This window comes from Melospiza georgiana, chromosome 6 (assembly GCF_028018845.1).
Source record: "Melospiza georgiana isolate bMelGeo1 chromosome 6, bMelGeo1.pri, whole genome shotgun sequence".
In the NCBI taxonomy this organism is placed as follows: domain Eukaryota; kingdom Metazoa; phylum Chordata; class Aves; order Passeriformes; family Passerellidae; genus Melospiza; species Melospiza georgiana.
The window spans coordinates 2,881,306-2,895,231 of NC_080435.1; the positions used below are offsets into that span (position 1 = coordinate 2,881,306).

General features: G+C 39.4%; 1 protein-coding gene across 4 annotated transcripts in view; it reads right to left on the bottom strand.

The window, feature by feature from the left end:
• Window positions 1–2,247: 2,247 nt before the first annotated feature.
• The window catches only part of MAP3K9 (mitogen-activated protein kinase kinase kinase 9), a 59,459-nt gene continuing 47,780 nt past the window's right edge, over window positions 2,248–13,926 (bottom strand). The window contains exons 11-12 of one of the 4 annotated variants that reach the window (XR_009114549.1): window positions 8,862–13,850; window positions 2,248–2,291 (exon numbers count right to left, since the gene is read on the bottom strand). Coding sequence is in view for 1 of the 4 variants with exons in the window: in XM_058025574.1 (XP_057881557.1) it covers window positions 13,369–13,850 (482 nt within the window). In the remaining 3 variants the exon portion in view is untranslated. Of the gene's footprint in view, window positions 2,292–3,046; window positions 13,851–13,926 lie in introns of those variants that run through there. The other 3 variants (XR_009114547.1, XR_009114548.1, XM_058025574.1) reach the window with 3 other exon arrangements.

A 13,926-nucleotide genomic window follows, 5' to 3' on the forward strand; every position in this document is an offset into this window, starting at 1 on the left:
GCTGAACTGCAGAACTAGAAAAAGATAATAATGAACTTCAGTGGATTTTGTCATTGAATAGGCCTGCCCCACTAAGTATCCAACAGTCCCTTTACAGTTTGGCTGCCTGGGCTCATGGTCAGCTCAGATAGAGCTGTGTGGCTGTGGCTGGGACAAGAGCTATGAGAAACCTCATCATAGCCTCCTCCCTTGACCAAGCAGCCACAAAATCCTTGCCTCAGCTCAATTATGATTATGGCTACACTTGCCCAGTACCTTGCTCACCCAGACCCCTTTCTGCCTTCCTAGCTTGACCTTGGACCTGCCTTATCTCTACAGACTTGCCTGATGATCACTGGCCCCAGTTACTGTCACCTGACCTGCTCTGCTTACCTTGACCTGGGACTGTATCCAGGAGGCCACTGCCCTACAGTCACCCTTTGCTCCAGTTCATCTTCCCTTACAGAGCAGCTCCAGTCACAAGTCTTTATCAAGAAGTTCTCCTTTACAGTGCACCTGCTTTGAAGTTTCTCTTAGCTCTAAATAAGGCCTGCAAGACCTGTAGCAAAAGTGAATAACCAGATGCAATTGCAGGAAGATCACCAAAAGCAAAAATTCCAGACTGCTGCAGAAATAGTAAGCCCTTTGTACAATGAGCAGTTCTCCAACTACTGTCTCAGGGCCCCACTGGAGAACATGATGGTGTGCAACATTCACATCCACGAGAGCTGGTTCTGTTAATACTGGCTGCAATCTGTGACAGGTACCCCACTCATGCTTTTTAAAAAAAAATTCAAAATGTGTAATTTTTGAAGCATGATCTGGGGAGAAAATAATAAAATTCAGAGCAAATTTTGCAGGCGTGAAGTGTACAGACTTTGGTTATATTTAGTAAAGCGATTATGGTTCTGTTCCACTCTGTGTCAGAGTGCTATCAGTTGATCCTGCCTCTCTTCATTCCACTCAGATTTGTTCATTGTTAAATTAATGAGGACTTAATAGCAAGTAAATCACATGCCATTTAATAAGATTTCAGATGAAGCAGCAAAGAGGCACAAAGCATGCTGAAGTCTACTTGAAAACGCTAGAGCTTTGTTCACCCTTAGTTACAATCATTTTCTTTCCCTGCCAAAGCAAACTGCAGTGTCCATTGTGCCCAAGCATGAAGACAAAGCTTGTTAATCCTTGTTAAAAGATTCTGATGTTTGTTATTGTCATGTTCCCTCCAGATTATTTTCAAGAGCTTAGTCTGTTTAAGCCTGATATCAATATGCCTAGAAACTTTTCATGTTACATGTAATTAAGCTCTTGTTAAGCCTAGCTTTAGTAGGACATCTTCTCCTTTTACTTCCATGTCAGAAGGATTAAGAATGTCAAAATTTCACTAGAAATAGCAGATTAATCAAATTATGTGAGCTGCATGATAGAGGAAAGTCTTTCCTCTTCCCCCTTAACCTGCATAGCCTTGGAAGTCCACTAAAAGTTTTATCAAGGTATGCTATGGACTTTCAGAGCACCACTTGCATTTACTATTTCAGCATGTGCCATCTGAATATAATGTAATATATGGTGATTTCCTCACCTGAGCACATTCAGAGCTAAAAGCCACATATGATTTGCACTGTCACAGTAGAACTTGTACACCCAACCCCTACCAACACATCAAACAATGAAAAACTCAAGTTGCTCAGCCTAAAGCATCTGCTGGTGTCTTTCCTCTGCATGGTGCTGACTCTGCCAGTTTTCATTTAAGATGTTCCTTCTCTGCTAGAAGATTTCCCTGCTTAGAAAACTGCTATTTTATTTTCCTCTTCTAACCCAGTGCTTTGTGCTCCTGCCATGTTCTGCAGAGGCTGCAGCTGCTGGCAGAAATTGATCTGCCACAATGCATGTAGATTTCTGTTGCTGATGAGGCCAGCTTGAACATTAGGGAAACCTTGTCATTGTGACAGGTGAGTAAATTCAGCCAGAAAATCTGAATCTTTTAAGACATAATGCTACTTTGCAGAACATTACAGGAGGTAGAAGTATTTGTTTCAGTTTGAGACACTCCAGATTTGGGGAAGAGTGAAAAATAGCCTGAAAAACAAAACACTGTAAGAGACCTTTTGTTAAAGCAAGTGAAAAAGCAATTCATCTTGCATGCTATTATTTCTAACAAATTTAATTGACAGTCTGTTCACTGTTCTCCTAGTTTATCACAAAACACGGCACTACAGCATTCTGAATGAAATATATGGCTAAAGGTAGCCTACCTATGCATTGTTCAGCCTCTGCATCTGTTGGAAGGGTGAAGGATTTCTTGCATGTACCTGCATTAGAAAAAAAATCTTTTTTCAAAGGAAATTATGAAATTTAAGTACTTGTAGTACATAGTCCTTCATCCATATAGCTACATTTCTTAAAACAGAGAAACGTGAAATTATGGTTTTGTGGCAGAGAAAAACAAAAGTATAATCTAGGATTCAAATACATAACCTGGGAATCAAAACCATGTTGTTCTGGCTTTCACACTGACAGCAGATGAAAACAGCTTGGAAAGATCCTTGTTCATGCACCTTTGTCTCACTGAATGATGTGGCAGGGACAAAGGCACAGCATCACAAATGAATCTAAACCATCTGTTAAATGTCACCATGCACAAAACATCTTACTGCATAAGCTCCATATCCAACCATTTAGATTCATATTCTAGTTAGGATATTAAATAAAGAGTTGAAAAACCTCAAGCTAACAGAACAGAAATATAAGCCTTAATAAAAATGGTATGCAATTAATTCTTTGGTTCAGAGAAAAGCCAGAAGGGGTTTAGCAGACAAGTACTATGTGCCAAGACCTGCACTAAACTGAGTTTTCACAAAAACATTTCAAAAGCCCTATGGAGAACCCAGAGCTGGACTAGCTGACCAGGACTGAGGTACCTAGTGAAGAAAAATAAACTTCTTGTTGTACTGGGAAAAATTCTGAAATCCCCATAGCAAGGTAATGCCACTGCTATTCTAAATACCTGCTTGAAAATATTTGGAGCACAAACCCAAGAACTCAAGGCCTGAAGACAATTGCTTTTATAACAGTTTTATTCAAGTCTGTGTGCTCTAGTGTTGAGACAAGGCCTAGATCAGCATTACACTGTAATACAATAATTTTTAGCCATTGAACCAAGCCTGCTTGGCATCCTTGGTTTACAATTTACAGTACATCCAAAAAAAGAGCAAAGAGAAAAGAAATCCCAAAACATCAACAACTTCCATTAGCTCTTTGCTTCACTTAAATATTGTTCTATAACATAAAATAATTTAATACAAAAAGAACTGTAATCCAAATACACATAATACATTGACACAGAACAGAGGAAAGATACAGTAGATTATGCACGAGAGTATTCAGTTGATGTGTTACCTACAGTGAAACAAACTGGACATTAATATAATTTAACTATTTAAGCCCAAGAGGGTCAGAGGCAACAAGTCCAGGTCACAAATAAAGCTTTTTAAAAATGCAATCTTCTTTTCCTCTAAGCTTACTGCTTTACAGAAGTTAAAGGAAGGCTCCAACAAATCACTTAATTTGACAACATTTCATCACACAAACAAGAAAAACTTGGTGGCCTCTGTCGTTTTACTCAATTCTGGGGTACACTGTCATTTGGTAATGTAACCGCTTCATTGCAGGTTCTTCGGGCAAAACACACCTCCAGGTGCTACTTCCATAGCAACAGACTTTTGAACACCATAAACAGAAGAGAAGACATACAGAGGTCTCCAAAACCAGACTGAAATACTCAAGATGTAAGATGAATCCCAGTCCTACAGAGTCTGGAGTTCCTTATGAAGTACCCAACACCCTCTACACAGTGATTTCAGCACAAGCAGGAACTATTCCATATCTCAAAGGATCAGACATGGGGGCATGATCTTACACTAGAGAAATCTACTCACCTGGTTATTCAGATTCACAACACTGTACCTAGGAAAGTCAGGTCACCAATTTTTGCATCTGGCTTGAAATAGAAGCAGGAGCAGATTCACAATTAATAAGGCAAAAGAAAGAAGTAGCTTATAAAAAGAAGGAGGAAATACATTCTCTGGCTGAGAAATTCTTGGACTTTCAAAGCCACAGAAAAGACATTGTTAAAAGCACAGGTATTTTCCCTGATTTTTCCACCACTGTTGCCTGCTCACTCCATATAAGCCTCTCAACTTAAGTCAGGCAAAATATCTCAGATATTTCCAGCTTGTCCTGAATTTATGACAAAGAAATCAAATATAGCAGCACAGTGTGCTGTGCCAACAGCTGATAGACAAGAATCCTAGAACTCTAGTAAAAGTGGCGGATGTTGATCACCGCTGAGCTTGTCAGGTCTGTCCACCAGCCTGGAGGGATGCATTTGCAAAATGAGAAGAAACACTTGAGAATAGGCCTCAGGTTAAACTGCCATTTGCACACACAGCCTCTAGTCACCACTTACTGCCCCTTTACAGCTAGCAATCTGCTAATGCAGAAGTTCTTTACCCCATGTCAGAAAACATTCTCAAAGCTTACCCTGGTTATGGTTAGAAGTAGCAGTCAAACAGGCATGGCATGTGAAGCCATGGAAAGGCCACAAGAGTCAGCAACCCAACAGCATTTACCCAGGGGCTTGTTGAGGAACTTGTTCCTCAGGTTAATTGACCTCTTACTCTGACAATCAAGGTAAGAACCTGGTCCTTCACCATCAGTTTCTACACAACAATCCCCCAATTCAGATTAAAAGAGCTTTGCTCAGCTGGGGTCTTGTGCATTTTGACCCACAAATACTTTCCACTGATTTTAGTGATATTTAAGTATGTGATGAAGAGCTTTCTGAATTGAGGCTTCTTCCCTTTTAACTTGAAAGTTAATTACCCTAAATACAAACTTTTATTACTAGCTGCTCTTGGGTTTATGCAGTATCTTCTTATAACTGCCAAACATGATGGGCACTGGTGCCCGTGGACTTTATGTGAATCTAGATAAATTCTGCAGTTCAAACCAAACCATCCCCCAGAGAGATCTATGTTGCAAAAGAATGGATCCTACTCTCTGCCAAGAGCACTGGCCAAATTCAACCAGTTCAGATGGCAAACACTCCTGAATATCCTTTCTTTTTAACCTATTATTTTTCCCGTGGCTATATTCTTTACAGTCTGGATATTATAGTTGTCAAGATAACCTTGAAAATAGAGCAATGGCAGAACTGATGGAGTAACAACTGCTTGAGATGCAGTGTGAAAAGTCAGATCAGAGATATTAGTTGCTCTGCTCAGATACAAATGCTAACCCTGTTGACATTGTAAGAGCTGCTCACTAAAGCATGCAAGACAGAAGAACAAGCCTACTATGAGTATCTGGGCAGTAAGTTGAGGGTGACAACTGATTCTGTGACATTGACTGAGCCTGGGAGAAAACAAATTACCCCAGATGAGAAGTGGCCACATTCACAAATTCCAGCAGAATTCAAGGAAGAAGCTTTGTTCACCTCCAGATATAGTCAGACTCAAGGAGCTCAGTATGCAACTACTGAGCTATGCCAAACAGTAATCAGAGGCCAGGTTTGTTCTGCAACTTAACTGCTGCTAGAGACATTCTTATTAATGAAGCTTGGAACAACACCAGCATGTCCTGCTGCACCATTATAACCTCTCCAGCTAAAATCACAAGACACAAAAGATCAGGACATGGCTAGAGCCATGTTTCTTCTCTCTCAGACCTATATGCCTCTCCAAGAGGAGAAGGCCAGTTTTATCCAACCTCAACATCTGTTCTTGAAAAAATGCTGAATTGAAACAATCAAGGTAGAATGGGAGACAGTGTTAATCAGTCTGAAATAGCATATATAAAATTAATTATTCTTGTCTTAATGTTGAGGTTTCAGCCATACTGAACACAATGCAGATTCTCAGTAGCTATCCTGGCAACTTAAAGTTTGAGCATGGACAAGGTCTGATAGATGTATTTCTGATTAATTAAGGCCCTCCCCCCTGCCACCCTCCATGCTTATTTTTCAAATTGCTTATTTTAAGCAAATACTACTTTGGCATTGCTCCTGCAGATTTGTTCTAAGCCCCCTTTTCCTAGCTGTGCATCCATCTGACCCATCAACAACAGAACTAACAGTAGCCCACTTCAAGCTGGGTTAATAAATCCACCATACTGCACACTAAAAATGTGTCATAGTTCCTTAATATTAGTTCTGTTGGGCTGCCTGCACATTATTAGCATTCAGATTCAGTAAGGACTGCATTAGGAGCTGATACACTAGGAAAACAATACTGCAAATATAAGAAAATAATCAGGATCATGCACAGCTCCACTTTAAGAGCACATTAAATTATTAAAAAAAAAAAAAAAAACAAAACAACAACAAACTGCTTTGAAAAAAGAGACTATCACTTCTAAAAGCAGTAGTGACCAATATGAAATCTCCACCTTTTTGACTCTGGACAATCAACTCTTCCACAAGTTAGAAACTACCAAGAAAATGCCCCACTTCGTCCTTTATTGTTTATTTTGGAGACATAAATAAAGTATAAAGCAAGTATAATCTTAATAGCTGGTTTTACTTTTGCATCAGGAATTTGCATGTCAAAGAGCCAAATACAAGTTTGCCTCTGCCTTCCCATCTCATTGCAACCTTAAATACTTTGAGCAATTCTTACCAAAACTTAGACTTTCTGCCCATTCTATCTCTGCAGATGAGGTAGTTCAGGGTAAAACAAAACAAACCAACCAGAAACTGGGTAAGCTGGATGGGGCTTTGAGTAACCTGGAAAGTGTCCCTGTCCATAGCAGGGGGACTGGAACTACATGATATTTAAGGTGCCTTCCAACCCAAATAATTCTATCAAATTAAGTAACTGTACATTCCTCAAATTCTTCTTTAGGATCCAACATAATTATGATGCTGACAGTTTACCAGGTAGCTAGAATTCCTCTGTCCTCTGACTTAAGTTAAGAAGATAATTTCACTGTGTTATTTCCTGCCAACCTCCACTTCCACTTCCCTCAGTTGTATCACATGCTTGTAGCATGGAAATCTTTTAGGTCAAAGCACATCTGAAATGTGTATGATTTTCTACCTCACACGTGTTACTATGGCAACAAGAATAAATAACCAACAAAGATGGGATGGGGCCAAAACCCCAGTGGAGAAATAGGGAGAGGCAGTGATAGTACATGGCTCAACACAGGAGGGTAAATGGGATGACACAAAAGGTTTCTAATGATGGTAGTACTGAAAGTACTGAAAGCTACAACTAGGAGGTCACTCCAAAGAACCAACCCAGGCCCCAGTAAGGAGATATGTGAGATGGAAGGCACCTTGGCATACAAGGATGCACCTAACACATATATATAATTGAGAGGCTTAAAAACCAAACCCAAAATAAACAATTTCCCCAAACAGAAAACTAACAAAGAAAACCACAGAGCTCGAGAAGCCATTCTCAGTAGGAAAATTATGTTCCTGATTAGAAAAAGGAAGATTTTTCACTATGCACAAAAGGAGCTAAAATGTATTTCTCTAAATGTTCTCAAAATAGCCAAAATGTTGAGGAAGTGCTGAAGAATTTCCAGTTACAAAAAATGGGAGGTCCTTGTTAGAAAGGAACAATAATAATTCCAGTATCTACATCAGATTCACTACCCAGTCACCAGTGACAAGCTATTTGTTAATCAAGCACACACTTCCTAGCCTGGGAGTGACTACTTCCAACATAAAAAAAAAAGTTTACGTAGGTAATTTCAGAAGTTGTGTTCATCTCTGACCAGTGGCAAAACTGTTTAAAAAAAGCCAAGCATGGGAAAAACCAAAAGCAAATGCACATTTTAACTGCAGCATGACTTTCTACTAATGCATTCAATAGAAGGAGCACCAGAATAAGCCACAGATTCATGTCTATAATGCCTAATGAAACCGTGAAAGTGAGATTAACAACAGTAAGTACTTCTTAAGACTATATTGATTGTTAAACACCAAAAAAAGACACAAAAACATTTAAACCAAAACCTGGATTGAAAATAAGAGGGGAAAAAAAAGCAGATTTGGTTAAAGATCTTTCTGTCCAGCTAGCTACCATATTAGCTGGCTGTGCAAACCACTGTATTCTACTATCAAAAAAGTAAAATTAAGAAAAAACATAAGAAGGCATTTTTCCCTATAGATACCTTAATTATATCATCAACCAAAGATTCATGAAGTCTGAATGTTATGCTCTTTAACAGTGTATTTTAGTTGTTGTATTTGCTGTATTTATTGCTTGTTTGCAAATATGTTTTAACACATGTCTATCCCCTCACTTTTAATGTCCAGTTTTACCCAAATTGTAGTCTTAAATAAGTTCTAAACATGGAAGCTAAGAAACTGTTGTTCAGTGACAGGTAAGGATCACAAATCTTTTCAAATGTAAATGTCCTTTTTCATACAAAAAAAAAAAAAAAAAAAAAAAGAGTCAAAAATAACTTAAATCACACTGCAAGATATAACCCTTCTTATTCATAGGATTGGTAAGAGTTCTTGAGAGTATCTCCAAAGTGCATGTAAAAGGTTAGAAAGCAAAAAGCACATTTTCCAAGGAGAAACATTTCAAAAAACCAAAAAGAAACAAACCTATTTACATTAGCTTAAAATTACTTGTAAAAATAACAGGCTATCACTGAATTTTGGGATGTAGGAGAAGGTTTGATTCCATACATCCAATGAGACTCCAGGTCCCATATTCATCCCACAGGGATGAATTAGGTTTCAAATAAAAATTAATCTCAAGATAGAAAGGCGACTCAAGGTCGGAGGTTTCCTACATGTTTTATTGAACAAAACACCCTAAAGGCAAAGACCTTTCTTTACTTGACCATTACTGCCTCACCTTCAACAAGATGAGAGGTATCCAGTTTTGTGAGTTATTGAAGTTACATCTCTATGCAGTATTGTCCACAATGTCTCAAGATAACAGCATGCTATGAAGAGGAAGGCAACTACTCCCATTCCTAGAGGTACAGAAAAATATTTCATCATAAAACCATGCCAAACCAGAACAGGTCTTTCCCCATCAATAACAAAAATTCACTTTAAAAATACTCATTTTGTTAGAAAACTACTACAAAAAGAGTATTTTCACCAAGGTTCCCTGTCCCATACTGAATATCAACGCATTGCAGTAATAAACTGGAGGGAAAATATGTATAAAAAGGTACATTTGCACCTCTAAAACTGATTGAGAGGAGATTAAGACATACTTGCTGGTAAAACAGACCACTGTGCAGTCTTGTAAGAAGCAACACTATTAGAAAAGAATCCGTAACTATTTAATCACCTTAGTTTTGACACAAAAGCTTTTTTCTCCCTACTTGTCCCATACTCAATTTCTATGAAACCAGTAGAAATTCATCCAAAAAATTATCCTTTTCTGCAGTGGTTGCTATGTCTGTGCCTTCCTCCCAGTATCCATATTATATTCCAATTACAGGAAAACTAAACAGGCTACAAGGATAGCATACTTTGAAGGCCTGACAAACTTCTTTCTATTTCATTTCCTAAATCAGCACATCAATTACATAAATTAGTGATACACACTGCCAGCTGACTAAACAAAAATACAAATATATTTCTAAACCACAAATATTTCTCTCACCTACAATCTCATTATTACTATCAGTTAAAAAACTGCCACTTCCTCTTTGTAAGGCTTGTATTCAAACATATTTTTCTCCATTCTTTTGTCATTGTTTTAGACTGCTCAGTGACTTTCATGCTTTCTTTTTTTCATTTTCTCAGACAAAAAAAAAATGCAACTTATTCAGACATTTAGGAAACAACACATTTGTTATAATTTTTTTAAAGTAAGATTTTCACCATCTTCCTCAAGAATACTACTATAAAGGTAGGCCAATGACCAATATTCTGAGATTTTTGTTTCCCTGACAAATGGAACTACTAGCAACCAGTAGGAAAAAAGATTTCTGAGCTGACGGGCTCATACCTCTCACTGTCTAGTGGAATAGAGTCAAACCCCTGCTTTGGAGATTTGGAGCACCTCAGCTCCCACAACTGGGAAGAAAAAACCCCAACAGATTAAGAAAGCAGAGAATTCAAGCCAGGAGGGGACAGATGGATATAGAGAGAGGTTTTGACCTAGCTTAAACATGCACACAGCCTCTGGGCCTCAGGACACTGGCTGCAAAAGCTTTTGGAGTACATAAGGTAAAATACCTGACAAGTCTTGAGAGCCCCCTCTCTGCCTGCCTGAGAATACCCCACCCCCTAGTGAAGTCAGCAGCCTTGTTTTCACAACTGACTCCTCTTGCCTGATACCTCAGGCTGGCACTGGAAGACAGTTACAGGTGGATGCTCAAAGACTTGCTCAGATAACACATGCTAGAGTCAATGACAATAATTGCATCAAAGAAAGGTTAAAAAAAAACTCAAATAAAAACCACAAAACAAACACATGGCAACCAGTATGCTTCTAACTAGTCTGTCTGGCAGCTTTTTAATAACAGTACCTAGTTTGGTAACCCTGACCTGGACCCTTGACTCTTGTCATCTGTCCTACCAGGTTTTTTGATGTAGCAATGTCCACTTGGCATTAGGGAAGATACTCTTTGGAGCAAAGTACTTCTCAAAGTTCAGCTACATACCACCTTCACCAAGTGATTACATAAAAGGGGGAGAGGGGCAACAGATTAATTTTTTATCCTCAACTTTCCTAAGTACAAGAGGTGACTGAAAAACTTGCCTTTACATTTGTCTTTCCTGGGAACTTGACAGAAACCTTAAAAGTTCATTTGGTGAAATCAACTGGCCAAATATTACAAAGTTTAGCAGGCTGAGTTTTACCAGTTATATAGTGTGACCTAGAAAGGTGTCCTCCCATTTCATGCAAGTAAATGGATTTGAAAGATCTCTGTTCAAATGGAGCTATTCCAGGGGATGCCTTTGCAGAGCAGATGATACTCTCTATGACATTTATAATGATACCTTTTGGATAGAAAACATAACATTTCAGAACAGCTGATCCAGTTTTGTTCCAGATGTTTTAAAATTATAAGGAAGACTATGAAAAATAAATTATTTTCATGTCCTTCTTTCAAATCCCTCTGACACAGCCTCTTACTGAGATTGCAATAAGGTTGATTTATAGCACAATCAAAATTAGTAAACTTTTGGATGAGTTTTGCCTTTTTGCTAGTGTCTGGGTCACAAACTGAGTTTTCAGAAATGGAAAGCAAATGGATGCTCAATAAATCAATAATGCCAAAGGTCTAAATTTAACAAAATAGTCAGAAATGTTTTCTTTACGTATCTGAATCCCATCTTGCCTTATCATAATACCTTGTCTAAACAGTCAACAGTCTTTCCAGCTTCAATATCTAGTGTAGCACCATTAAGGCTAGCTCTGGAGCATTTAATAGGCAGCAGAAAGTAATCCTGCCATTAAGCATTTTCCATGGAATGTGATAAACAAGAAATATGTGACCTTTCAAAACAAAACATACTGTAATTCTGAGGAAAAAAAAAAGGTGCTCTTGACTAATGGGAACATGCTGGTTTCAGTCCTCTCACAGAACTAAAAAGCCTTACATACAGTTCTTCCTCAAACATGCTGGTTTTTAAAATCAGGTTACAAACATCTAAACACACAAGTTCACTGTGCTGACAGCTGCAGGAAGTATTTGGCTCTCCTGCCTTCACAGCAGGACTGGACTGCCCCAACAGGCTGAGCACTGCACTGGCAGCGCTGTCAAATGACTTCTGTGCAACCAAATATCAGCAGATTAGCAAAACGAGCACAGATCTGTACAAAACCAGTGAACAGACATGCTGTACCCTGCAATAAAGCAGACTACCCTATTACACTCACATAAAGGCCACATCCCTTATATATAATGCCAAATTTGGGGAAGATTGAAGCTCTCATTACAGCCAGTAAGACATACCTGCAGTGGCACAGACACACTTGAAGTCTTTGTACAGAAAACTCTGAGCACAGGCACACCCTATCTGTGTGACTTCCTCCTTCCAGACAGGGGTCTGTTCTTGCTCCACATCTAGGAGTGGTTTACATATTTGAACAAGAATAAAGGTCTACATATCTATAGTGCCCTTCACTCGAAGATCTCAAAGGACTTTATACCTATTATATATGTCCCAACCCCTCCCCTTGTGAGGTAGGTATTATTCCTATTATTTACAGATGGGGAAATTCAGGCACAGAGGTTACATTATTTGCCCAGGGTCACACAGTGAAGTCAGTGATAAAATAAAACAGAATCCAGATGTTCTGATTCCTGTTTGCACAATCCAACTACTAACAAGCCTCATTTTCAAAACAGTCTTAAACAAGTACCAGTGTGCATAAGAACAGTCTTGGGTTTCATTGGTCACTCCTGAAAGGTGTAAGAAAGGAGAAAAAAATAGAAAGAAAAATATTTGGAAACACATAATTTACTTCCTTCTGCAAGCCAACACATCTTTAAAGAAAGTTTCTGCTAACTCCCCTTCCAAAGCTGAGTCAACTTGACTATGAGCCTGAGAAACAGGGAGGGAAGAAAAGCGACTGATGGAACGAAAGTCTGGAAAAAAAAACAAACCCAAGCTAAACAGCTATACTATAAGCCTTCATCTTGAAAGCACAGGGTCATAAAATAAATAGGGCTGAGAGGGACCTCAGGAGTTCACTGAAGTTCATCCAACCTACCCTGAAGCCAGGATCAACTACACCTACTTGTTTCTAACAGTCTGGTTCACCTGCTCTCAAAGACCTCCACCAGTGGAGACGCCATGCCCTTCCCCTGCCATCTGTCCCACCTTACACTATCACATGAGCAAAAGAGGACAAACAAGTCTTAAGATAGCTACTTCTGCTACTTCAGTGGGGGTATGATGATTCCCAGGCCTGTCTAATGATCTGAATGTATTTCAGAGAAGGTAGTCTCCAGATATTTATTCATTTCTGTTCTGGATTCCTTGGGAAAACATCAAACACTGATGTCTGCTGTAGTGTAATATTTGACTATTATTTGAAAATACTGATTAATACCAGGATACCAAGATACTTACTGCCAGGTGCCAAATCCTACAAGGTCAGTAACAAAAGACTTTGATATGATAATTTTAGCTCATTGCAGATTCAAACTGCAATAAGAGGGCAGGGAAGACTACAGGAAAACCCCACAGCAAAAGTCAGCAGCTCAGAGTTGCCAAGTTTCACCCAAATGCAGACAAAAATCAGGCAGCTGACAACACATCTTCAGCCGAGGCAGCACCATATCATCTCTGTAGCATCCCTCCATCTCATCTGTTTTCAAAGTGCATTCTCAGTGCAAAAAGTAGGATTGAATTTAGAGGGGCTCACTGCCCCCAGTGGTTTCATATTAAGACCAGAATTCTTGCTTGAGTTCATATGCTGCAGCTTTGTGTGTGTTAAGTTCACTTCTGCATAGCGGAATGGTGCTGTCCTGGCTCTGCCCCTCAGCATCCATGTCCAACAGCGTCCGCTCCTCTGCAGGAGGACCCACCTGGAAAGGAAGCAGTGCAGGCAGTCCAGGTCTCTCTTCTACAGTGCTGCTGCTACTAGCAAAACAAGAGTCCAGATTGCTTGGAGTATCAGTACTTGAACTGTTGGCAGAAGACTCACCCTTGGCATTGCTGGGTGACACAAACCACCAGGGATCGAGCCGCTGCCGACTGGCTGCAGGACGCGGCCGGGGTAGGAACTCCAGTGTCTTGGGTCTTTCCAGTGTGGGATCCTGCTGTGCATTCCATCGTCTCGGGGTTGGAGGAAAAACAAGGTTGGGGTCTGGCAGGCGAGGCACCTCACTGGGATCTCTGCTTGGACTAGGTGTTTTTAATACACCTATCCAAAACAGACAATGTAAGAGAAGAGGGAAAAACATGTTAGCTGTCACTGCTAAGTGGTTCCTACAAATCTT